The sequence below is a fragment of the Chelonoidis abingdonii genome, chromosome 1 (assembly GCF_003597395.2).
Source record: "Chelonoidis abingdonii isolate Lonesome George chromosome 1, CheloAbing_2.0, whole genome shotgun sequence".
Classification (NCBI taxonomy): domain Eukaryota; kingdom Metazoa; phylum Chordata; order Testudines; family Testudinidae; genus Chelonoidis; species Chelonoidis abingdonii.
The window spans coordinates 109,955,521-109,982,655 of NC_133769.1; the positions used below are offsets into that span (position 1 = coordinate 109,955,521).

At 46.5% G+C, this 27,135-nt stretch overlaps 1 protein-coding gene across 2 annotated transcripts in view; it reads right to left on the reverse strand.

Moving 5' to 3' along the window:
- The window catches only part of DENND2A (DENN domain containing 2A), a 95,207-nt gene that overhangs the window by 17,412 nt on the left and 50,660 nt on the right, over positions 1 to 27,135 (reverse strand). For both annotated transcript variants that reach the window (XM_032783173.2, XM_032783174.2), the window contains exons 6-13: positions 17,249 to 17,446; positions 14,459 to 14,552; positions 12,144 to 12,194; positions 7,232 to 7,419; positions 6,294 to 6,403; positions 5,941 to 6,010; positions 5,490 to 5,567; positions 4,849 to 4,989 (exon numbers count right to left, since the gene is read on the reverse strand). In XM_032783173.2, the coding sequence (XP_032639064.1) occupies positions 4,849 to 4,989; positions 5,490 to 5,567; positions 5,941 to 6,010; positions 6,294 to 6,403; positions 7,232 to 7,419; positions 12,144 to 12,194; positions 14,459 to 14,552; positions 17,249 to 17,446 (930 nt within the window). The remainder of the gene's footprint in view (positions 1 to 4,848; positions 4,990 to 5,489; positions 5,568 to 5,940; positions 6,011 to 6,293; positions 6,404 to 7,231; positions 7,420 to 12,143; positions 12,195 to 14,458; positions 14,553 to 17,248; positions 17,447 to 27,135) is intronic.

Consider the following 27,135-nt stretch of genomic DNA (forward strand, 5'->3'; position numbering starts at 1 on the left):
GAACTACATGGGTCCGGGTGGGGAAAGCCTTTTCTACTATATATTGAACTCTACAGGGGATTGCCATTAGCCCAGCTCTTTTTAAAATCATGATAAATGACCTTCTAAAGGAAATGAGTGCAGGAATAGGCATCACATGATTTGCTGGTGACCAGGCCATAGGGACGAAAAGCAGAAACCTTGGACGTGCCACCAAAGGAATCAGCGATGCACTTTGCAGGAGTACAGAATGGGGAAACAGGTGAGACTTCAAGTTCTCCACTGACAAAACTAAATGAATGATCTGCACAACATGGAAGATTCAGAAATTATATAAATATATGACCAGTAGATAGATATAGTGAAAAAGGACAAATTCTTAGGTGTGATATCTGATAACAAGCTCACATGGAGGGACCTGTGATGGAGCGTGCTTCCTCCATTTGCCCTAAAGGGGTTAACATAGGCCAGATGGCTAATTAACGTATTAGGCTGCAGACTAGGGGACATTTCAGCTGAGAGGAAAGCCCTAATTAAGGGAAGCTCACCTGTGCAGGAATAGGCCGGGCTTCTATAAAACCAGGGAGCTGGGAGCAGAAGGGGGTGCTGCCAGGAAGAGGGTTTCAGTCACTCTTCATGGGACAAGGAAGAGAAAGAGATTTAGACCCCAGAGGAAGGGTTTGTCTAGCAGACTCAGAGGAAAAAGGGTTTGGCTAGAAGGGTGGAGAATGAAAGCCTGGGAGAGGCAATGTAGGAAGTAGTACAAGAGAGAGGTAGGAATGTTTGGGGGTAGTACAGACCTTGGCCACCAGAGACAGGGCCCCTGGACTGGAACCCAGGGTAGAGGGTGGGCCTGGGTTCCCCTACCAGCCACTGAATTAGTGGCCCAATCTGGGCAATGACCTTGAGGACCATCTGGCACTATCCATCTCCATCAGTGAGGGAGTTACTTAGCGAGGGCAGCGGACTTAAGGACTGCCTGGGATGCTGAGGAAGACTGTGATAGAACCACGGAAGGGGAGGACTGTTGTGACTTGGCCAGAGATGCAAGCCATGAAGACGAGGCGCTGCAGCTCCTGAGGAGCAGGAGAAGGGCCTCAGGGCAGCAGAGCGAGATGACAGGCTGAGAAACCATAAGAAGAGGCACCAGACCAAAAGAGCTAATCCTCAAAACAGCCAGGAGGAGGCACCCATGACAACAGGGGCAGACTTAGCTTTTTCGCCACCTGTAGCAGGGCGGATCCCTGCTCCGGCCCTGAAGGGGTTAAAAACAGCCCAGGGAAAGGGCCGGGGCTGGGGAAAGCAGCCTTTTAAGATGGGTGAATTGGGAAAGTGGCTGCAGCTGGGGGCCATGCCCCAAACTGAGCTGCAGGGCCTAATAAGAAGGCCAGGGAAGCCAAGGGCAGAGAATCTCTTTCTGCGTTCAGAGAGAGAAGGGCCTGGCTGCTGGAAGCTGAGATAAGGTACCTAGGGTGAAGCAGGGCTGGGGAAAGGCAGAGGAGCTGGGGAGCCCCTGCCTGGAAAGCCCCAGGCTGCGACCTAGAATTAGGCCAGGAGGTACCGGGGTTGCAGGGTGCAACCCAGGGGTAGGCCAAGGCAGCAGGTCCAACCCTCTTTGCTGATGATGAGAGGCTAATACTGCAGTCTGCCCCAGGCGTCGGGCCAGCGTAATGAGCTGGGCAGTTGCCAAAGACTGAGGCAAAGTGGGGATGGGAGGGGGTTCCCTGGGAGGGGAAAACCCTGAAGAGGAAGGGGATTACTGCCAGGGGGAAAGCCACCCCATGGTAAAAGCGGCGACCGGGGCGTTCCAAGGGAGGGACACGGTAGCCAGAAGCCGGGCAGGCAGATCACTGGCCTGCAGCAGGCGCTCCCTGTGCTGGCAGTTTGAGCTAATTCCCGAAGTGACCAGCAGAGGTGTATGCAGGGGAGTCACGGCCCCGGTTACACCCACCCCAACAGCGTGTGCAGTCAGGCAAGCCTTCCAAGTGGCGTGCCTGGCGGGAGGCGTCCCCCGGTCCCGTGCGTTCGGTCTGCCGTACCCGCCACTGAATCCGCAGGACCGGTGGACCTCCCGCAGGTAAGCCGCTGAAGGCAGCCTGACTGCTGCCCTAACAGGGACTGGCAGGGTGCCCCCTGCGGCTTGCCACCCCAGGCATGTGCTTGGAGCGCTGGTGCCTGGAGCTGCCGCTGCATGACAGGAACATATCAAAAACATTATAGGTAAGTGCAAAGGGAGAATCAACTTACTAACAGAACAGCGAACCCTAATCAGACCTATTATTGAGTAGGCCTTTAGGTCAGCACTGAAAAAAATCTGTATCCAAGACTGTATCCAAGCACAGGCATTGCATGTTGCATGCGATGCCTTCATTACCTCGCCTCTGTATGTAATGCAGATAGCAGCAGGAGCACGCCGATCACTCTCAGAATGAAGCGCAGAGACTTAGCCTTTAGGGCCAAAGTACTACGTAATAGTGAAGATAACACTAAGCTAATATATATTAATTGTTGGGAACTAAGTGGAGAGCAGGTAGGACAAAACTCAAAAATCCTCAGTAAGTAGGGTAAGGAAGTGGATAAATGATCTCTGTAAAAATAAACATTTAAAAAAGAGGCCAAAATCTCTAGCACTGGGAAAATACTCTATCTCCTGAGAACTACCTCCTCGAGATAGATCTGGAACTATATGATGAACAAAAGGAGAAGAATGATTAATATACAAGATATAGCAAATCAATGTATCTATGCTAAGTGGGAACACTATTGTCAAATGCATACTGATGATTCCATAGAGGAAGGAATGGGTAGAGTGGGAATAGCTTTCTGGGCACCCACATTCAGACTCAAGAAAGCCATAAGACTCACTAACATTATCTCCAGCTGAGCTAATAGGGATATTGCTGGCACTAACTTGGGCCCTAGCTTTGCAGCCAGCTGCCATGGCCATCTTGTCTGATTCCCTATCAGGGTTGCAGACACTATATAATGGCAAGTCTGACAGCAGACACGATATATGTAATGAAATATTACTGCTAATGGCTGAATTGGCACAATTGTATGTGACCATAATAATAGCATGGATCCCGGCACATGTAGGACTAGCTGGCAATGAACTGGCAGACAAAGAGACAAAAAATGCTATTAAGGATGAACAAGTTGCCCTAGAGATCCCCTTAAGCAAACTGGAATTTAAGCACTTAATCAAAAACGAACTAAGGAAGGAATGGCAAAAACTGTGAGCACATGAAATAAAAGGGAAAAAATTCTGTGAATTATGCCCAATAGTTGAAAACGTTGGCATAGTCCAAGGCCCTGAGATGAACATTCTCAGTCCTGCCAGGAGTGCAGGGGACTGTACTAGCTGATCTCTCGAGGTCCCTTCCAGTCCTACGATTCTAAGAGCAAAATCGCTTTATTCAAAATGTTAATAGGTCTTTGTGGATGAAATAGTAACCTATTTCCAATAAACAAACAAAAGGACATACTATGTGAAACATGTACGGCCCAGCAAATGATGGATAATCTCTCATGGAACTGTAAAAACTGTACCAGTGAAAGGAGATGTACTATGGCTTCTGAGTTTTCTATATCAATAAGAAAATTTTCTTTGCCATTCCTGTCCAGAATACAAGGAAAATGGGAGCCCAATAAACAACGCTATTTTGCAATTCTTTAAGAATACTGGGAAAGGTGACAGCCTTTAAATCATAACCTACCTCCAAAGGCATGGCAGTCAGACACACAGAACGTGACTCTGCTGTGCCACCAAACCCAAGAAGATGAAGAAGGAGGAGGGGGCTGCTGAGAGAGAGTCTGCGGTAACTCTCTGGGACTACAGAGTGAAGAGGCTCAAGAAAGAAGCCCAGGGGTGGAGAGTTGGCCCTGCGATCCTCTCCTAAACCGAGAGCTCTGGCAGAAGCCAGGAGAGAGATAAAACAGCCACTGGGAGTGGAGCAGGCTCCAGTGGTAAGCCCTGATAGAAGGGCAGGATTTGGACTCTCCCATGGAAAGAGTCGTAGGAAGTGCTCAGTGGAGGACCAGAGCAGCAGAGAGAAATAAAAGGTAAAGCCCAAGGAGGGCAGGAATTGATTTTTTAGTTTGTATACCTTTAGTTTGGAATTTGTATTCAGGGAACCAGAGAAGAACCCTGAGAAATCCTAGCCCCTGAGAAGGGGATACAGAGAGTGGAACGCCCTGAGAGAAGGGTGTGAGGACAACAAGGCCCAGACTTGGGGCTGAAGACCTTGTTAGAAAGGCAGTGGACAGTTGCTTTTTGGGACTCTCATATTCTGGAAGGGGAGAGACTTTAAAGTGACCTGGCTAGAGGTCTGAATCATAGGCAGGGCCGGCTCCAGGGTTTTTGCCGCCCCAAGTGGTGGAAAAAAAACAAAACAAAACCCCGCTCTCGCAATCGGCAGCAGCTTCACCGCGCTGCTTTCTTCTTTGGTAGCAATTCAGTGGCAGGTCCTTTGCTCCGAGAGGAACTGACGGACCCGCTGCCGAATTGCTGCCAAAGAGCCCCACTTGTTGCCCCTTCCCCTTGGCCACCCCAAGCACCTGCTTGCTGAGCTGGTGCCTGGAGCCGGTGCTGGTCATGGGAAGAGGCAGACCACAGAGGACTAGAGCCATTAGTGGCCCAGAACAGCCCCAAAGTACAGGGAGCATGAAGGATTTTTGAAGACACCTGCCTCAGGAACAGAGGAACTGAGAATCAATCCCTTTGACACTAAACTCGAGCCTCCACTTCACAGGAATTTGCATATTTCCACAGCCCTGCACTACAGATGTAGGCCTGATTTATTATTCCAGCAGGTGCTTGCTGGCCTGTCCTATCATCCCATCTTCCTGCAGCTCTAGTGTTGTCCTTACTTCAGTCCCTGAGCCTGGTAGGAAGTTCTTGACTGTGATGGTCCGGCCCAGCGCAGGGAAAGGAGCTTCCATGACACTCCTCATGAGAGGCTGCACCAAAGCAGGGGAAATCCCCCGTCTTTTCTCAACCTCGTCTAAGATCTGGAAGAAAGAACATCAAGCCACAGATGTGTATAAACAGGCGGTAAGAGAGAGACAGAGAATAAAATACAAAAGCATTAACATTCCCTCGTTACCCCAGGGCATGTGGAGCCCAAATATGCAGTATCATAATACTATGGAGTGAGCAAGAGAGACTAGAGTAGAAACCTTGGGTGAAATCCTTGCTCCACTGAAGTCAACAGTAAAACCCACTGACTTCAGTGGAGCCAGGATTTCATCCTTTATCTTGGAATTTCTTTGCTCTGGTCATTTTATTAAAGGAACAAGCCAATGTTTGCTGGTCTATATTTTTATGTAATTTAATTTTTAATAGTCTGTTTGCAAAGTTCATGTAATTAGTGTGTATTCCCCCTCCCAATGCCATCTTCCAGGGTCTCAAGTCTGAGCCCTCCACTTTACTGAAACTCTTTCTTCTAGCCTTGATTTTGCTTTCAGCTTCATTACTACTCTTGCAGGTTCTCTCCCTCTTTCCCCCTCACCTTAGAGAAGAGGTTGAAGCATCCAAGGCGGCTCACAATGCAGTAAACTTCAGGGAGACGCTTCCCTTTCCCACTGGGCTTTCAAGAGAGAAATACAAACGCACCAAAAAAGGTAGTTAGTTCAACCTAGGCAGAGAGCAAGCGACTGCATTCTCTGCGCTGCTCAGGAACTGGCTGGTGAAACAGAAGAAGCTCTCATTGCGGAATCGTGAGAAACACGAAAAGGGGCTGTATTTTGGAGTGAGGGGATGGATTCTGAAGATGGACCTTAAACAGAGCAGCACAGGGAAGCAGAAAGCTGGAGAGTCTCCTCTGCTGTGCCATTTGCTTCTTCACTGAATAGAACAGCAGAAGTCCCCCACCCCCATCCAGTTGGTGCCAGCAATACAAACACCACAGAGGAGGGTTTCCCCTTCAGATCCTTTTAGGCAACAGAATGGTGAATAGTTACCAGTAGCCTTCTGCAATATCCAAACCGTCTACTCCCATCCTCACCAGTCAGGACAAAGGAGAAGGTCTCACTGCAGTAGGGAGAACAGAGACCAGAAGAAGAAAAAAACCTATCACATTAGGAAACACCACTGTACACACACCCACTCCACCACCCAGAGAACACTTTACTCCTTTCATATTTCCACCTTTTCCCCTCTCATGCTGTCAGTTCTGTTCCCTTCTGGACTCTCCAGGAGTGTCTCTGCCCCCACTGAGTTTCTCTCTCTTTGCCTTAACAGCTCCCATGGCTAAGTGAGTTGTATGTACAAACCCAGTTCTCACGGGGGTGGGGAGAGGAAAACACCTGCCTACCTGGCAAATTGGTAGATGGGTGCCCAGTCCTTAGCATCAGGGAAGCAAAACTGAGGAATAGCTTTCAACTGATCCTCAGCCTCTCGCATGAATTTGAAGGAACGCTCGAGCTAGAGAAGAGAAGGAGGGAATGTTTTCAATTAGTCACGTGGGGATGGAACGGCTTCAAATATTTGTCCAGTGATAAATGAAGAGATGATGATGGAGACTAAGCTTCTGCCTGGAATATATTAAAATTGCTGCTCTACTAGCTCACTTGACTCTAGGAATTTTTTAAGTCATTCCCCTCACACACTCCCCACCAAACCCTACTTTTGCATTTGTTTGTCCCTGCTGGGTCTCACTTCTATCCTGTGATATAACTAAGACCTTGGTAAAGGGAGGAGGCTATCTGTGCGGGGGCATGTGTGCAGAATACAGCCTGCAGCTAACTCTTGTTACACCATGTTGGAAAATGCACGGTCACATGTTTTCATTTGCTCCTGTTTCTCATGCCAAGAGAGACCTGTTGGTAATAGCTTTGCTCTCTCTGCAATGACAGTTTTCTGCACCCTGAGAATCACAGTCACTGGTCTCTCCTAGCAGTACCAAGTTGCTTCCCTTTTATTGAGACAAGTGGTGGAAGAATTTTTTACACCCTTTTTCCCAGGGCAGTGAAGGGTCAAAATAGCTGCTCCATCCGCACTCGAGAACATCATGAAGTTCATGGAGGGCGGGGCAACCTTCAAATCTTCTGTCCTATTAAACAATGGCACAGCAGGGGATTATCCTGCATTACATTACAGGCTAACATGAGAGCTCTAACTTCCCCCAAGAGTCTCCTGTTTAAACATGCGTCCTGCAGCACACTAGCCAGGAGGGCAATGGGTTCCAGATGGGGATGAAGAACCTAAATGATGAAACTGCTATACCGGTAGGGCTTTGCCCGTGCACCGAACCTTTAATGGAAACTGCTGAGTGACTTCAGGGACATATGCAGCCCCGGCCTGTTTCTTGTGCAGTGATACCACGACGAAGTACTCAAACAGCTGCCTCTCTTGGTACTCGATCAAGTCCCGCTCCAAGGTTTGGTACCGTGGGGCTTGCTTCAGGCGGGACTTCACATGTACCAGCCGTTGACTGTGAGCTGCAAAGAGAGAGAGAGAGAGAGAGAGAGTCATTTGATACTGGAATTTGGATAGAGCTCCCACCTTGCTTTGGAATGACCTATTGTGAGCTCACCACTATTGTAATGTGTTTCCTTTCCCAAGGGCTGAGTGAGAGGCGGAAACATTTGGAAGTTGTGCTATACAGCTTCCAAGGAAAAGCTGTAATGGCTGAGACAGTATGTAATCCAAGCAGTGTTTCAACACAGGTGTATAGCAGTGGCCAAAACCACACAGGAAGAGGGGACAAGAGTGTGGGTCTAGGTGGAGCAGGGATTTAATAGGTAGACTTTTCTGCCGGGGAGATCCAAATTGAAATCCAGGTGGGGTAGCAAGTGAAAGAGAGAGTTCCTGGGGTCATCCTCATCTTTATTCATCTACCTGTCAAAGCCAGCACATGTGACCGATGGCAGCACTTGAAGCCCAGAACTAGAGTAGCTGGGGATACTGTAGATCAGAACACAGTCAGGCTGAGTAATGTCACAGCCCCAGGGCTGTAATGGCGTGATGGGGGAAGCTGTAGGCCAGGAATGAAATGCAATGGCAGACGGATGAGTGAAAAAGGTTGCCTGATGCCAGCCCATACTATGCCTGAAGCTAATCAGAGCTCAAATTACTTTTATTTTTTAAAACAAGGACCAAGTTCACTCAAAGATATTGGGAAAAGAACAAAACTGACCAGCAGCCTGAGACTACCACAATGTACAAACAATGGGAAAATAAACACTCCAATCGGGAAAGTAATGAAAAGCCACCTACTGGGGAGAGACCAGACAAGATTCCTTTGGAACATTTTCCCCTGTAGTTTTATAGTTAGGTTCAAAGTAAATCTCCAAAAGTGCCCCCCTCCTCCCATAAAAGTAAAGTGGTAATGAACTGTAAGACGAGACTGCGGAATACATCACAGCCAGGCACGCTGTGCTGCTGGGTGGCAGAGTGATGCCCCCAAGTTTGACAGGGGCAATCCATGATGGTGTATTGGAACTGATCAGCACCAAATAAAGTGAATGCAAACAAGAGCTCTGCCAAAGAAGAGGCAGCCCCTTGGAGACTTATATGAATGCCTTTGGCCAGATCTTTGGTCCCTCATTAGGTTGCTCTGTGCTGCTCATAGGTTCCAGCTGAATACAACTGACAGCAGCCCCGTGGCTGCTCTAAGTTACACCAGGAAGTGAAACAATGCCTGGTCAGGATATAAGGGGACTGGAAATATAGCTTACAATCATCTTTTATCCCCATCCCACCTGCACCAGTCAGGGCCTGGCTACAGGTTGAGTTAAGGCCCTTTATTGTCTAAGGCAGGATTTTCAAAAACATTCAGCACTGGCCTAAATCAACTCCCTCTGAAGCTAATGGGAGTTTTACTACTGTCTTCAATAGAAGCAGAGTAGGCTGAGTGCTTCTGAAAATGCCACCCCTGCCCCCAAGGATGCATGTACACTATACCCTTCTTTCGGCGGCATGTAGTGTACATACATGTGTAGTCTCCCTAGCACAGGTATAAATAGAAGAATAAAATGGTGAGCCACGGCTTAAGGGAGTAGGTACAGACATGCCTGAAGGCTGTGGGTATGTATGTGAGAACCTACACTACGTGCCTCTCCACTCGCTCAAGCGTGCCTCCCTATCTACACTGCTATGTTTAGCAGCATAGTGCCCCGCTGCCTCCTGGCTGCTGGGGAAAGGCTCTGGCAGGGGGGATGCAGTGGAAAAAGGCTTCTGCCTGCTCCCTTCCAGAGTCTTTCCTTGCTGCAGCTAAAGACTCCGTCAGCAGGGAAAGGCTCTACCAGCCTCCCACTGCTGGAACCTTTCCCTGCAGCAGAGAAAGACTCCAGAAGCAGCGAAAGGCTCTGGCAGGGAGAAGGTAGCACAGAAAGCCTGAACCTTTGCCAGAGTCTTTCACTGGCATGCGTAACTACATGCCGCAGTGTGGACACAGTGTGCTTTTCACTGCAGTAGCTACACGTACACTACATGCTGCCCGCAGTCATGTACAATGTAGATGCAGCCTATATGTCTTGTGCAATCCCATTAAAGCTAATGGGATTGCACTATTATTGTCATGGCAGAATCTGGCTTCAGAGTGTTCTCCCTTCTCTAATGGACAGCACTTAATTTACTGTCTCAAACAGAAAGCCCTAAACATAAAACATTTCAGTTACAAAATAGGCCCACTTTCCTAGTATTTAAAACAGTGGCACCATACTGTTTGAGTGGGGAGAATAAGTGCACGGGGAACACATCTCAGCAACACATCGTGGCTCCATAGTTCTGATTCACACCTTTAAAGAGACAGGTGTTATCTGCATCATCAGATTCAGAGTCATGTTTGGATTCTGAGACCCTCAGATTTGGTGCTCTTTGGATCTGAGGTTTTGGTTTGGCTGTGAGTTAGTTTCCCACACGTGAAAAAGAGCTCTGAGTAAGCTCGAAAATTTGTCTCTCTCTCCAACAGAAGTTGGTCCAATGAAAGATATTACCTCACCCACCTTGCCTCTCCACACTAACTGGCTCCTGCTCCTGGGAGAGCAAAATCCTCCCTTCTGGATTTTTAAAACAGGAAGGTTCCATCTCCAAAGAGATGCACTTTCCATGAATAGAAAAAGCAAACTAGCAATGAAGCAAAAGCTGGTGAAACAAGGAGAAGAAAGTCTTGAAATCTGCTCTTGTTGAACATGTGGAATGCCCACACGCATGTGCAGAATTACAATCTTTTTCAGCACATGAACACATGGGAACACAGATGCAGCGTAGTTTTTACCACTCTAGCACTGTGGTACAGTGGTAACACACAAACATTTTTTACTGGAAGATTTTCATGTAGTGACTGGGCAATGGCTATATGATATCTCAGTAGAATTGTTCCCATATTGCCTTGGAACGTATGGGCCAAAGAGGTGGTGTTTGGACCCTGATCTGGATTAAGTGTAGGTCTGAGGCCCAATCAGGGCTCTAACTCAGGTTCAAACGAAAATGTCATGAGCTGTTCTCACTAGAAGCTGGTCTACACTAGGGGAGGGGATCGATCTAAGATACGTAACTTCAGCTACGTGAATAACGTAGCTGAAGTTGAAGTATCTTAGATCGAATTACTTACCATCCTCACGGCACGGGATCAACATCCGTGGCTCCCCCTGTCGACTCCGCTACCACCATTCGCATTGGTGGAGTTCCGGAGTCGACAGGAGCACGTTCGGGGATCGATAATATTGCGTCTAGATGAGACGCGATATATCGATCCCCGAGAAATCACTTGCTACCCGCCAATACGGCGGGTAGTGAAGACATAACCTAGGTTTCAGCTAACTGCAAAGTGGATAACAGGCCTGTGATAGGTGGTCAGGTGCTAGGACCCTGCACAGAGATACAGGCCTATTGAGCTGATTCACTCTGGCAGCCAGACCAGACAGTTCATATTAACTCCAGTCCAGGAATAGAAAAGGGTTCTGTGAGGCTCATTGAGTATCTCTCAGGGTAAGTCTGCACTGCGATTAAAATCCTGCATCAGGCCCGTGCCAGCTGACTTGGACTCGTGGGGCTTGGGGTAAGGGGCTGTTTAACTGTGGCATAGACGCTTGGCCTCAGGCTGGAGCTGCAACCTGGGCTCTAGGACCCTGCAAGGTGGGAAGGCTGCAGACTAAGCGTGAACATCTACATTTCAATTTAAAAGCCCCTTAGCCCAATCCCCTTGAGCCCAAGTCAGCTGACATAGGTCAGCCGCAGGTGTCTAATTGCAGTGTAGACATACCTTCTGATGCAGAGCTAAGTTGAGTCAGGGACACAAGGGTCCAGCAGGGAAAAACCCTGCTAACAGCTAAATTCAGGAGGATGCTCAGGGTGATATTTTTGTTTGTTTTAATTTTTCTATTCAGGCAATCCCCCAAAAGGGATAAGGTCTGGTCATCTCCAGTACTAGTGCACTGTGTGAGAAACAGAGTGGGAATGCCACCTGCTTATCCCTGCCCTGCACCAGGATCTGACCTGTTCCCCAAACCACAGGGCTAGGGTTGTATCTCTGCACAGGAATCTGAAAACCCTTATAGTTGGGAGAGTTTAGATTTCAAATGCCAGTTTCAGCTGGTTTCTAATTATGGCTATAAATCCAGACATAATCATAGTGTCGCCAGTACAGTGCTGGAGTGATAACCAGGGCAGGAAATTCAAGGAGATTCTGCAGGAATCCCATGGACGCTGATACAGCACATATTTCCTCTAGGGCTGAGCAAACAGTCTCACGTAGGCACAGGAGTTTCACAGGAGAGCAGGTAGTGCAGCTCAAACTCTCCATTGAGCTGTGTTCCTACGCTGCAATAGTTTGCTCCTCAACTGAGGACTTTGGACTATGCTCATGCTGTCACATTGCAGTGCTGCCTCTGGCAGCCTTCTTCACACATTTATGATCCTTTACTTATCAAAACCTCTTCTGAACTGCCTCAGTGTCCAAGCCAACTCCCACAACAATCAGTTTAGAAACTCCCATTGACTTCTGTGGGAGTTGGAACGGGCTCTCTGTTTGGTTTGGCCTCTCGTGTCTCAAACTGAGCTTCTCCTGCAGTTCTGTGGCCTTTGACGTCTCTCTTTTCTGCGTGGAAATGAGTCTCTTCTCTAAGTGACACAAAAAGAACAGGAAAGAGCTAATACACCCCTGGAAATCAAGTGTGAGTTACCATCTCCCATGTGTGTGAGGGCAGCAAACTTTTCTTACCTTTCAGTTTCTCTTCTGTGTCACTGTCCGATTCACTGTTCTCATCTGTAACTACCAGGAAACATGAAATAAAGACGTCTAAAAATAGTGCACTGCTTATGGATGGCAGAATAAAACCAGGCTTAACCACTTCAGGAGGCAGAATGTATCGCACACAAGGGCTCTTTCTTCCCAGGGGTGCCCATGACAATGGAACCTTAGCTCACCATTCGTGATACCTTCCTGTCCATTAGAGGGCATTCAGAAAAGAGCAACAAAAGCGATTATGTGTATAGAGCGAAAGGAAAAATCCAGAAAGCTTCAGCTGACATTCAGTTGGTTGTATGGATGTAACCAAGCACAAAATTTGGATCTAACATGCTTATCTTGGCTACACAATAACTTGAGGGACAGGGGGAACACAGTTAATTGCCATTCTGTATCAGATGCATGGTCTGTCTGGTCCAGTATCCTGCCGCAGATAGTGTCCAGAACCAGATGCATTAGAAGAAGGTGCCAGAAACCCCCAGAGTAGGCCAACGTGGAGTAATCTGCCCCCATTAAGGGCTCTTTCTAATCCCCCAAAAAGATTGTTTTAAAACCTGAAACAAAAGCTTATATCTATATATCTATATATATCTATATATATATAGATATATATAGATATATCTATATATCATGACAAACATCTACAAGCATCTGTGAGAAAGAAACACCAAGAAGAGGTGGAATTGTTCAGTGCAACCCACAAGGTTACCATTAGGAGTAATGGACTAAAACTGAGTCGGGGGGGAAAATGTCCTTACAGTAAGAGCTCCTAGGCCAGTGGTCCCCAACCTTTCTGTTGCAATAGCATATTCATGTTCCCAGAAGAGTGTGGTGGCTGCCAGATGACCAGATGCCGAAATGCCACCAAGAACCAGCATCATCAAGAAGCGTCGCCGCCGAAATGCCACCAAGAAGCAGTGGCATTTCGTTGGTGACGCTTCTTGGCGTTGCTGCTTCTCGGCAGCATTTCGGCGGCTGGTTGTCCGGCGGTCACGCTCCTCAGTGGTGGGTTGTCCGGCGGAAGCACTCACTTGTCAATAGGCAGGCGCACATAAATGCCCCGGTGGGCACCATGGCACCCGCGGGCACCGCATTGGGGCCACAGTCCTAAGCTATGTCTTCACTGCACTTTGTCAGTAAAATTTTGTAAGTTGGGGTGTGAAAAAACCCACACCTTTGGCTGACAAAAGTTTTATCGACAAAAAGTGTCGGTGCGGCTAGCACTATGTCAGTGGGAGATGCTCTCCTGCCAACAAACCTACTACCCTTGTTAGGGCTGGTTTTATTTTGTTGGCAGAAGAGCTCTCTGTGGCTAAACGGGAGACATTACAGTGGCACTGCTGTATTGGCACAGTTGTGTCACTTAGGGTGTGCAGTGTAGACATAGTCTTAGATAGTGGACTAGCCTTTAGCTTCATAAAAAGGGCCCTACCAAATTCACAGCCATGAAAAACGCATCGGGGACCATGAAATCTGGTCTCTCTCACTCCGTGAAATCGGGTCTTTTGTGTGCTTTTACCCTATACTACACAGATTTCATGGGGGGAGATCAGCATTTCTCAAACTGGGGGTACTGACCCAAAAAAGAGTTTCGGGGGGGGTGTCATAAGGTTATTTTAGGGAGGATCACAGTATTGCCACTCTTACTTCTGTCCTGCTTTCAGAGCTGGCCAGCTGGAGAGTGGTAGCTGTTGGCCAGGCACCCAGCTCTGAGGGCAGCGCCCCGCCAGCAGCAGCACAGAAGTAAGGGTGGCAATACCACACCATGTCATCCTTACTTCTGTGCTGCTGTCTTCAGAGCTAGGTGGCCGCAGAGTGTTGGCTGCTGACTGAGGGCCCAGCTCTTCAGGCAGCAGCGCAGAAGTAAGGGTGGCAATACCATACCATGCCATTCTTACTTCTGCGCTGCTGCTGCTGGCAGTGCCTCTGCCTTCAGAGCTGGGCTCTAGCCAGCAGCCACTGCTCTCCAGCTGCCCAGCTCTGAAGGCAGCGCTGCCACCAGCAGCAGCAATAAGGCTAGCAGTACTGCAACCCCCACAATTACAACACCATGAAATTTCAGATATAAATAGCTGGAATCATAAAATTTATTATTTTTAAATTCCTATGACTGTTAAATTGACCAAAATGGACCGTGAATTTAGTAGGGCCCTATTCATAAAGGAAGCCCCAGCCAGTCCTTTTACACCGAACCAGACAAAGTGTTAGAAAACACACTGTACATCACAAAAAATTCAAGCCAGGTAGAAACTCTCAGAAAGACTCAGCTTTGGTCAAAGTTCATTTACCTTTCCCTGAATTGCTCTCCGTAGACTGGGACAGCCTCTTGACACGCTTCTTCCCCCTTCGGGCCTCATAAATGGCATTGATTTTCAATACCAGCTGCACAGCAAGCAAGAGACAGAAAACAGGGTTAGTGCCCTTTCCCCAATAAGGGAGATGAAAATGTTATTGTTCCAAAGGGAATTTTCAGTTTCCTAATCCTGGTCAACAACCTTCCCACCACTAGACCCTATAGGTACCATAAACACTATGACCCTGCCTACTCTTTGTTGACAATGAGTCCCCCTGGGCCATCCCCTGGACCAGCCTTCCCCACCCCAGTGGATTTGAGAACAACAGATCACCAGTAAAGATTAGGGTTAAACTGTTCTCAACACCTCTTACAGAAAGAATGTTAGAGACCTATGGAGGATTTGAAAACCTACTTAGGTTACTGAGAACCTTATTTAAAAAAATGCTTTAGACATTTTATACATTTTCCACATGGGGGAAATCAGTGCTGAAACTGCTGTTAAAATGAGCTTTTAAACAAGTCTTTTAGTGCAGTCCCTTCCGTAGACTAGTCAGGGCTGTAGATTCAAGGGGTCAGCTCATCATCCCTCTTTGCACTGCAGGCAGAGAGTGATTCTCACAGGGCAAATGGGGGTTCCCCTGGTGTAAGGAAATCCCCAGGTGGTTTGAAGTCACTATAGCCAGTTCAAGGCCAGGGGGCTTGTGGCCATCAGCTGGTCCAGTTGGTGTCCTGGGAGTAGGATGAATGGGGCATGATCAGCTCTTGCTGTCATCTAAGGCCAGTGGCTCCTAGGCTATATAGCACACCTGAGGCTGATCTACCTTGGCCCAAAGCATTGCCTGGGTATGGGATGGCAACAAGGTGGCAGAATGCAAGTTACACACAGGTAGACCTGAAGATCCAGCTCCGAGAGTTTTAAAAAACAATTTCAAACAAATCCCATCCCATCCACCCCAGGGACAAAGCTCAATTATTGATACTTTTAAATATGAAATGGATGCCTAACATGACACAACACATCATGCAGATGAGATCTTGTGAGAGGCAAAAGAAGGGGCCACAAGAAGCAAAAACACGTTACGTTAACAGTTTGGCTTTGTTACTACGATAGTGCATACACACCTATGAGCGACCCTGGACAACAATGATTGTGTAATCGACAATGATAAAGAGGTGCTGGACTTGCTGACTTAGTAGAATTTGGTCAGAAATGCTTTAAACAAAAGCCTTTAGGATAGATCATTTATTTCACATCTCGAGCTGTCTGTCCTGATTCTCATGTTGGTACCAACATCAATGTATATAGTAAATCTTATTCCCGGGCACACAGCACGACACTCACCAATAAGTTCACACCCCTTAATTTCCCCATCCATGTCACTTAATGTGAACTTGTGTACACACATGCACATCCTGAAATGTGAATGCTCTCTCTCTTTCTCTCTCTTTCTCACACACAATATGTACACAATTAGATTTGTACACATGAGAACACATGATCAGAAGACATAAATACACACAAGCACACATTTTCCCAAAGGAAGACTGTCTGCTCAGAGACACAGTTGCAGCCTAGCACTGCTAACCTTTGCCAGAGCCTTGCTGAGAGCAGGAAAAATAACCATGTTTTGAAAGCATTCAATACGTGGTCCACAGTCTCACTTGAATTGAACCCAGCTACTCTCCTATCTAAATCTAAAACAGTGTCATGATACATGAAATCACAGTCAATCTTAAACAGGAAGTGTTGTTAAAGAAAACATCTATAACTACAGACAAACAAACAAAATTCTACACAGCTTGAATTCCAGCTTTGTCTCCTTTGTTTACATGAGATCATACCCCTGCTTGGAACTCTTACAGCACACTGAAACAGCTAGTGAATGATATCTTGAAAGAAAATAGATATTATCACCAGGTAACAATTATTGGACACATGGCCCTTCATTGGAGCCACTGCTCTCCATGTCCTTCACTAAACATGGTTGGAAACCAAGATGCATGCTTTGCAAAAAAATCATCAATTTTCTATCAACATTTGAATTTCATTAAAAAAATCTAGTTGAAATTTCTAATTCTGATTTTTTTTTATTTGTTTTATCCCTCACGCTAGTGTGGGACATGACAGAGAGGAAAAAACCCATTCTTTAGACCAGCGGTTCTCAACCTTTCCAGACTACTGTATTCCTTTCGGGAGTCCGATTTGTCCTGTGTACCTCAAGTTTCATGACACTTAACTACTTGCTTACAAAATCAAACATAAAAATACAAAAGTGTCACAGCACACTATTATGGAAAAATTGTTTGCTTTCTAATTTTTACCATATAATTATAAAATAAAGCAACTAGAATATAAATATTATATTTCCATTTCAGTGTATAGTATGTAAAGCAGTATAAAGCCATTGCGTGTATGAAATTTTAGTTTGTACTGACTTCACTACTGCTTTTTATGTACCTGCTGTAAAACTAGACAAATATCTAGAGGAATTGACGTACCCCCTGGAATACCTGTGTGTGTCCCCAAAGATACATGTACTTCTGGTTGAGAACCACTGCTTTAGACCTTGCAGAGATCTTTGGGCCCCTTTTCCCATGAGAAAAAGGATGGGTGGGATGTAGAAAATATGTACCACTAACTGTGAAAGGTTAATGGAAATCAAGTCATAGTCCAGAACTCTTCCTAAATTTTATGGGCATGACATTGGAAATTGCACCAAAAAGTCATCCTTATCAATGTGAGAAGCCAGGATAAGGGGGGGGGGCGGGAACCGGACGTTACCTTGGGAATCTTCCTTCTCCTCTTGCCATTGTGAGAATCTCCCAGGGAGAAGAAAGTATCATCTGGGCTGCTGGGGGTAGAGGGAGGGCTGATTTTGGAAGGGGACCCAGTACCATCACGGCTCAGTTTCCGTATGTCCAGCAGTTTGAAACTCCGCCGCTCTGAGTTTTGTCGAAAGAAAATGGGTTTGGAAAGCAACTGGGGAAGGAGACAGAATGGAGGAGAGGAAATACATTAACGCAGCACTCTTTATCTCACTATACTTCTCAAGGAAACATTGTGACAGCACTAATTTCAATTAGGTGAGCTGGAGCACACGGTTAGCACACAGGCAGATGCGGCTTACCAGTATTCTTGGCAGAAATTTGCATGGCTGTCACAGTTTACATAGGACTACCGTGCAAGACAATTAAAGACAATATTTCAGATGAAGGTGCAAGAAACCCTATCATGGACAACAATGGAAGTTAGTTTCTTCCTAAGCCCATCAGAAAGTGTTTGGTTAAGTTCAGTCGCAACCCAACAGGCTGGTATATTATAGTATCAATGTTCAGATTCTAAATTCCCCAGACCAAAGAAGCTGGGAGTAGTGCCAAAGCAGCATACTCATGGGAAGGGAGTGCCTCATATATCCCAGAGAACAACTCCTGCACAATGCTGGGAGAAGCTCCAGAGAGAGATAGGGCCACTGTGAAATGACACTTTGGGGGGAAGCGTGAAGAGGAAGTAGAGGAAGGAATACAGAGGGAAGTCATGGAACATTCTCTCCTCACCAGTTCTAATCCCTCCACTATTTGTAACTTTTTTATTTAGCGAAACTATAGGAACCCATGTGTGGACGTGAAGGTGCAGCTTACCTTCACATCATCAGAGTTGGCCAGTGCCTACAATTTCTCCTGTTGGTATATCACAGGATGAGCTTGGGCCTTTAAGAGGGTCAAAGTTCAACTCACTCCTGTGATAGCAGGATTTTCAAATGCACTCAGCGTTGGCCTAATTCTGTTCCCATCTGAAGTCAATGGGAGTTCTGCCATTGAGTCAACAGGCACAGAGTTAGGCCAGGGCTGTTTAGATAACAAGCAGTTAATTCAAATGGATTTCAAATTCAGCTCTCTGGTTAAATCTAAGCAAGTTGCTTTTCAGAGCAATGACTCTTGGTAACAACTTTTATCGCATTCTTCTTCTTTATGGTACAGCAGCACCCGGAAGGCCCAAGCAGGATCAGCTCTTCATTGTGTTGGGTGGTGTACACCCACAGAGACAATCCCTGCCCTGAAGAGCTTACTCTGCACCCCCCTCCCAGGAATGGAACACCTTCCAGGGAGGAAGGAATTGGGGGCAAAAATGAGCCGTCTGCTTGTTCACGGCTTCCGAGAGGGTGAATAAGCTTTTCCTTTGGAGACTGGTCTCCACTGCTTCTTCCATCAACCCAATGATTTGATTTATGTATGATGGGTCTTCAGGGTGGGGAGCCTCTCAGACAGTCCTAGTCAGTTCTGGGTTGGGGGAATGGGACGGGGCAGGGTTCTACCATGATTTTGGTCCAGTAAGGTCCATGCTATAGCTGAAATTATGTTGGCTATCAGACAGAGTGTTAAAAGTATATTTTTCCTGACCAACGCGGACAGCAATTTTTTGTGTTAAGAACTGTGTAGCAGTATAACTGTGTTATTTCAGCTCCTAGATACGACCTTGACAGGGGAGCCATAAGGATGAAATTCATCCCCATGAAGAGGGCCAGCACAAGACCTATGCAATAGTTCAGTCCCATTTTGAGAGCTTGAGTGGGACTTCAGAGGTGGATGGGTCCTTGTATGTGCCCTTTGCACAGGTGTGAATTCCATCCCAAATCCCTGTGATGAAGAGATTAGCTCTACAGCCATGCTACAGTTTACTTCTGGCGGGTAGGGAGCTGATCAAAAAATGCAGACACATTTTCAAAAGAACATTTCATTGCAATTTCACATTTTCTAAAAAATCTCAATCACTCTAGAACCTGGTTGAAAAACAGCAACATTTTTTGGCAGGTGGGAGGGGGAAAGGTGTCAACATTTGGAAAAAAATTAAATCAGCCCTAATAACAATATCTGTAGTTTGGATAGCATGGCGAGGCTATTGGTACGGAAAATTGAGTTTATACCCCCACTGTCAATACTACTTGTTACTAGCGAGATCTTCTACTGTCACATGGGCTGAGCCTGAGGCAGCTGGACAGTGTAAGGCAGCGTTTCTCAAATGCAGCCACTGGGACCACCATGGGCTTTTCTTGCAGCCACGACAGCCTCCTGGTCAGTGGGGGTGGGGCAGCAAAGCAGTGGAACCTCCCCCAGGGCCACCACCAGGTGGAGCCCCAAACGCCAGAGAAGCAGGCAACCAGTGAGTTCCCCACCTTGCTAGGGGTGGTGAGTCCTGGCTTCAGCCCTGGGGTGGCGGGCAGCAGGATCTGGTCATGGGTCTTTGGGTTCTGGCTCTGGACTCTTGCCATACAGTGGCCGGTGCCAGCCCTTGGCTCACACACCTCGCATCACCCCTGGCCCCTGCTGCCTCACCAGTCACCCATCCATCCCCCCATCGCTCCTGGACACTGCTGTCCCCCTACCCACCTCCCTGTCCAGGACTTCTGGCTTGCCAGGGCTGAGTAAGTCTGCTGTGAAAATTGATATGTGTATGTCTATTAATATCACTTTTCATAGCAGACTTACTAGCTAACTGGCAGGCTGTGAAAAATGATATTAACAAACATACAAATGTTACTCTTCGCAGCAGCAGACTTACTAACTATCAACATTTAAAAAAAGCTACCAAAAAGCCAAAGAAACAACAAGAAGAGAGAAGAATGTGCAAAGCACCTTATTTGGGTTTCTATTCTGTTTAGCTCCCATAAAGAATAGTGACAACGGTACATTATTTTTATTATTGAGTCTGCAAAAAAAACTCAAACCCTACAAAATTAAATTACAATGATTTGGAAGCATATATGTGCATATTTATTTGTTTTTCCTAAAGTTAATTAAGTATTTTCGGAAAAATTGTCAGAACAGCCTCCAGCAAGAGTTGGTGGCTGCACTCTGAGGTCACCAAAAAATTGGTTGTGAGAACCCCTGGTCTAACGGTAGAACAGGTAGCAACTGGAACGACACAGGAGGCAGACAGCATGGCTGCCCTTCACTGGATCACAAGCTTCCAGAAAGAGGCTCAGACCATACATTTACTTCCTCCTCTGGTCTCATTGCTAAAGAGAAAGACAGCATCAGACAGAGTTGCAGCACTTGCGTGAGATGGGGGAGTCCTCAAGAAACCAGGACTCCAAGGGCTTGGCTACACTTGCAAGTTGCAGCGCTGGTGAGGGGGTTACAGCGCTGCAACTTACTCGGTGTCCACACTTACAAAGCTCAGCCAGCGCTGCAACTCCCTGGCTGCAGCGCTGGCTGTACTCCTGATCTGCTATGGGTGTAGCGAATCCAGCATGTGTACGAATCAGCGCTGGTGATGCAGCGCTGCTTCATCAGGTGTATCTACTTTCACTTCAGCGTCTGTTATGCCTCCAGTAATAAGAGTATCCCAGAATTCCTGTCACATATCAAACCGGAAGACTCCCGTACCTACTTAAACTCATGCCTCTCTTTGCTTTCCAGCATGTCGAGCCGTAGTTTCCGATTGCTTTGAATTTCATCTTTATCTGTTTTGCTTAGGAGACAAACATGTCACTGCGGTGGAGATTCCCTTGGAGAATTGCTTGCTGATCTGTCGAAGCCTTTGTTTTACATTAGTAGAGATTGAGAGATGTGGGGATAATGCCAATTTTGCATAGTCAGGACTCACGACTGATCTCCAAAAATCCCCGCTCTCTCCTGTCTCCCCGATCACAGGTCACACTCCACCCACCCCCGCTTGACTTGCAAGCAGGGACCCTCACATTTCGCTCCAAAATCCTGCTCTCTATCTCTGTCTCCACGACTTCCCTGTCACACTCCACTCCACCCCCCGCTTTGAACTTGCAAAGCAGGGAGCTCACTAGTTCTCTGCCTTCCAAAAAATTCCCGCTCCTCTGCTCCTCGATCGCTCCGTCACACCCACCCCACCTTTCTCCGTCTCTTATGAAAACACTGCAGCCACTAACAAGCTGAATAGCGCCCACAATGCATCCACTCCCAAACAGCCGCTTCAAATGCTGCAAAGCCACACCACGCGTTACTGTCAGGGGCAACTGCAGCGCGGTCCTACACAACTGTACGAGCACAGCGTAATCCCAGCGCCACATTCCACAAGTGAGCCATTATCCCAAGTGCACATTAAGGGCTGTCTGAGCTAGCCAAGAATCTAGTAAGCTCTTGCAGTGATAACCAACAGGGAGTTGGTTTCTACCTTAACCAAATTTATCACAGAATCCAACAGGACCTCCTAATGGAGGGCAATAGAATGCGTCACTTCACAATTCTAAACATTGCAAAAATAGATACATATGCCCATGACTGATCAGATGCTGGCCTTGACTGGCGCCGCATCCCATGCCACTAAAGAGGAAAGCTACCTTACACTGCAGCAAGAATGGCCTTTCCTTGGTTAAATATGTAATATAGCACTCACAAAATTATGAAGGCTAACAAAATACAGGGCCTTAGTAAATACAAAGCCAGCCCGGAACAAGAAACTTCTTCCTCGAGCCTGCAAGGGTCCCTCAACTCTAAACTGCAAAACTCCACTCTGCCTCTCAGCATTTCTGGGTTCGCTAATTATTGAAATTGAGACTGCCATCTGTGAGGATCGTGTAAACTGGGCCCAGACCAACCACTCCAAATGCAAACGCCTTCCTAACCTCACGATAGGTCACCCTGACAATAATTTGCAAACTGAGTCCACCACTTAGTTTTGTGCTGGACACGGAGAGACAGATCAGAGCAACAACCAATTCATTGGAACCTAGCAAAAACTTGATCAGGTCAAAAGCGAAAAACCCAACACGAACGCACACCCAAGACCCTAAACAATCTTGAATATAAAGTACACTATAATCAAACAGCTCCTCCTTGTACTCTCCTCTCAAACTCTGCACGAGTGAAGCTGCAACACGTAATACAGAGAAATGGATCAAAACAGGATTGTCCAAATAAAAACATGATGCGGGAAATCACAACTCATTCTTAGCATAAAATCTTAATGAGCACGAAAAATAACAAACAACTTAAACTTATCACAGATTATCATTCGAGTTCCAGATGAATGCTCCTGGCAATGCCGCTAGGATTAACCCATGTGAGAAAAACAAACAAGACACCCAATACCAAGGGTGAACATGGAAATTCTGTGCTAATGGCCGCATCTCGCCTCTGCAACTTTCCGCCTCAAACAAGTAAGCTAAAACCAAAAAGTGAAATCCTGGCCCCATTAAAGCCATATAGTAAAGACTCCATGACCTCATGAGAGCAATTTCATAACAGCCTTTTGGAACTGGACAACAAGTCCATGCTGGTGTGAACCAGGATACCTGGGCTGCCAGTACAGAAAGGGTGGGATGGTGGAAAGTCAGGACACATTTCCTCCCCCAGGCAGCGCTGTTCCATCTCAATGTCTTCATAGGGTTTTCCTCATGGTGGATCTGCACAAAAGCCACACGCTATAGTAAAGAACACAGAAAATCCTGAGAACTCAACAAAATCTCGTGGATCCTATGGCTTCTCCACCCACCACAATCTGGTGTAAAAAAATTGTTCTCAATCATCTGGCTATCCTTCCTCTCCCCAACCTGACCAGCGCTTACTGGATTGCAAATCCAAAATCCGACCAGGAGTATCCAGCCATGAATTATGTCACAGGAGTTAGAGACCAATCAAGTCTCCAGTCCATTTCCCTGTCATGGAGAAGTCATAAATTTCATATACCGTGCCCTTAATATCCCTTCTCTCATTCTTAACTATGTCCCCTTTTCTCTAATAAAGGTCCTGTGCTCCCATCTAAGTCCCACTAAGCTTCCAAATACAATTAAGGGGTTAAACGTGTGCATAAGCTCATGCTGCTATTGTGCCTTGATTGTATGTGCCCAACCTTAGACAGCTATGCCGATTCTTCAGAAAAGTTGAGCACCCCAACAACTCCCAGTTAACTGAAAGTGAGCGAAGATAAAGTCAACTCGCCATAACGAGCCCGCATAATGTAAATCGCATATATTATGCGATCATAAGTTGGCTCACCTTAATAGGCTTAATAACCAGTCCCCAACACCATGGCCCGCCAGGTACATGGATGCCCTGCCTAGTGCCCACAGGGGAATCAGACTGCGCGCGACCCCTCCAGGGACAAGAGAACTCCGAGGCTGCGGGCGGTGCTCTCTGTTCCCTGGAGGCGTGGGCCACGGCTTCTCTCCCCTGTTGGCACTAAGGACATAAGGCGGCACACATTCAATGACATCCCACGTTGGGGACCACTGACTTAAACTGACCGCTTTGAAACCCCGTATATTCGTGACCTCGCAATTAACGCGATGAATTTGGACCCCAAACATCGCGTATAGTGGGGTTCACGTATTCAGCGCCTCTGAAGAGATCAGACCCTAGCCGGCTCAGTCTGGACCTAAAACATTGATGAAAAATGTAGCCCAAGTGTCTGAATGGGCAGGCAATTATTAAGAGTAACTCCCTTCTTAATGCACAATACTGCGTGCACCACAAGGAAGCCATTAGTTAAAAAAGCCAACCTTCTTTCTCCTAATTCCTTGCAACACATCTAGCCTGAGAATGAAAACTAGGGGTCAGTAATGCGGGGCAAAGGCAACTGCAGCTTACTTTGATCTGTATATGTTTGATTTCCCTCTTGCTGTGCAACACCGCCCTCCAGATGTCAATGGAAGGAGGACCGCAGCTGAATCACCCAGACAAGGACACAGCACCACAAGACCTTTCTACCTCTTCCTTATGACAACTCTATAGTCTAATATACCCCAATGTCTACTCACCAAAGGTGAGGAGTAAAATACTTTGTCTCTATCAAAGAAAGTTCATACAAAGTTCTGGAACCACACACTGTCTCGAACTAGAGAACTTTAATTTTAGGTGTAGTTTCATGGATGTAATATATTCCAATTTAATTATCATGACAGCATTAACACACTTGGAGAGACAGCAGGGTGAGATTACAAATCAGGACAAGGGAACACTCACTCCCCCCTCTGCCAGCGCTTTGTGCAGTAAATTTGGCAACCAGTCCTGATCGAAATTGCCTGGGAGCCAGCCAGGTTTCCCCCCCACATATACCTGCAAAAACCCTCCCTCCTGCTGCCCACACTGAATCCAAGTGCTTCCATATAACAATACCTGAGCAAGACAGGAGAGCCATGGTGGAGAACATTCACAGCCTCCCAACCCGGGCTAGACAAACATCATAGCCGCTTGAGTGAGCATCTAAACAATATAGTCGTGACATTGTGTCAAAGAGTAGCACCCTTAGCCTCAGAACCTAGAAGTCAGAGGGCTTGATCAGCAGCAGCCTGTGCCAACCACCCTCACATGCTATCATTAAGGCACAGCATGTCCTTTACCCACGCGGAGACATACCTAAGTATGGAAACATTACAGAAAAGGAGGCAGTTCTAATATGACAGCTCCAATGTGTGTTGCTGCCTCTGTTGTCGTATATATATCATCTGTGGTCATCACTACACCTTGCAGAATGACAGATTGAACCATCCAAATACCACCACCTCACATGCACAGTGGGTTTTCTACTAGATCGTAATCCTTAAAAGTCTCCCAGTCTGTGCTTTATGAAAATCAATGTACTTGCTGGAGTCCATCCCGTCAAGCCCTTTCCTCTCCATTCCATAGGCACATCACCAGACTAAGGGGTCAATAAGATATTAACTCCAACAGAAGACCGGCAGAGCCTAAGCACACAAAAAGGAGACAAAAAACCCCAAAGATGTCCTCCACTTGAACAACCATTATCCTTACCCTAACCTTCAATCGAAAGTAAGAGAGAAATAGGAATTCAACATGGTATCCGAGTCGTTGCACTTGAAAACAAGATGATCCTTGTGCACCTTAAGATAACAGAATTTATGGTATAAAGCTTCGTGGCTGACCCACTTCATCAAGCATGGAAGTGAAAATAAAGTACAGTAATAAATATAGTTAAGTTGGCCTACACCATTTGCAAGACGTTAGGGGCCCCTATTGCCCCTCTTCCTCCCATCCAGTGCTGGTTGGGGCCAAAGGACAGCGGAGTGCCCAACACTGATGATACTGTGAATCAAAGCCAAGCTATGTAATCTTCCAGCTGAAACATGGATCATATACAGGTTAAAGCACTTCAAATTCCTTCCATTCTAACAACGCAACAGCCTCGCCCGCAAAGCTGGACAAATTTTCGATGGCAGGCGGTTAGTCTGTAACCAGCCATAAAAACACGAGGGAGGGAAAAATATCCTTTAGGCACCTTAGAACTAACAAATCTATTTGGCATAAAGCTTGTGGGCTAGAACCCCCTTCAAATTTCAGATGCATGATGGAAAATACAGTAGCAGGTATAAAATACACACACATGAAAAGATGGGTTCCGTATTAAAGTGAGGTCAGCTACAAGACACTTATAATTAACGTATAACCAAGGGAGAAAAAATCACTTTTTGTTTATGGCAATGAGAGTGCCTGCCCCATTCAAACATTAACAAGAAGGGTGAGTACAGTAGGTAACAGCCAAAATGCCCTCTGCCATAACTTGGCCAAACTGACAGTTTTCTATGCAAAAGATAAATGGCACAACTGACATCCCAGAAAAATTAACACAAAAACCAGTAGAACACCGTCCTCCCGGCCACTCAATAACAGACATAGTCGGCAATTCTCTTTCAACAAAAAAAACTGTCAAAACCAGATTCCAACGTACAACTGCAGAACGGAATATTGCAAAACGACACCATCAAATTAAGCCTGAATAAAGACTGGAGTTGGATGGGTCATTACAAAACCTAATTCCCCCATACTAATCCCCTACGTTATTCACACCCCTTCTTGTCAACTTGGAATGGCCCACTTCGCATTATCACTACAGAAATGATTTTCCTTCCCTTGTATCCTAAAGTTAATAAGAAGTGCTCGTTAGATCTGACCTCGCCACTTGTTACGCAACTCCCAATCTTTTCTATGTCGCTGTGTATTATACCTGCTACGTATTTCACCCATGCATCTGATTGAAGCATTCTAGCCCACAAAACTTATGCCAATATATTTTGTTAGTCTCTAAGTCCACAAAGTGACGCCTCTTTTTTTGCTGATACAGAACAACAGGCTCACCACTCTGAAATTTGTCACTGGGAGAGAAGGCGGGTTGTTTAGGAATGGAGGGATTTCCCAAGTGCTTAACCCTGTAATGAATCCAGTTATCGTCCAGCTGGAAGGGACATTTACATAGTGGCTTTTCTGACCCAGCAGCGGTTGGGCTAATCGCATTTCCTGTGGCCCCCAGAACCATGCTGGGGAAGATAGGCAACATAAGGCCCCCACTCTGCAAAAGGGGTAGGCAACTTTAAAAATTTACAAACTAATGCCAATCTCTTCTGACAGGAAGGGCAGTATCTCCATCTTGTCCTGTAGTTCAAACCCAGGAATGCATATCCTTTGGTAGACCTTTCTAACTCAAACAGCATGAGAAAGGTTTGCAAGATCAAAAATTGCTAATGCCTGCTGCTGTTCCGTGGCTCCCCCATCCCAGACGAACGACCCCACCTGCTGGTAGGATAACAAAGCACTGATTCCTTCCCCCACTAAACCTGCCAAGAAGGTTCAAACTTTAACCTAGATTGCGACAGCGAGACTCAAAGCTCTCAGGACAGTGGATGTGTTCTGCCTCTCATCTGAAAAACACTGGTATGTTATGTAGATAATAAAACAACATCC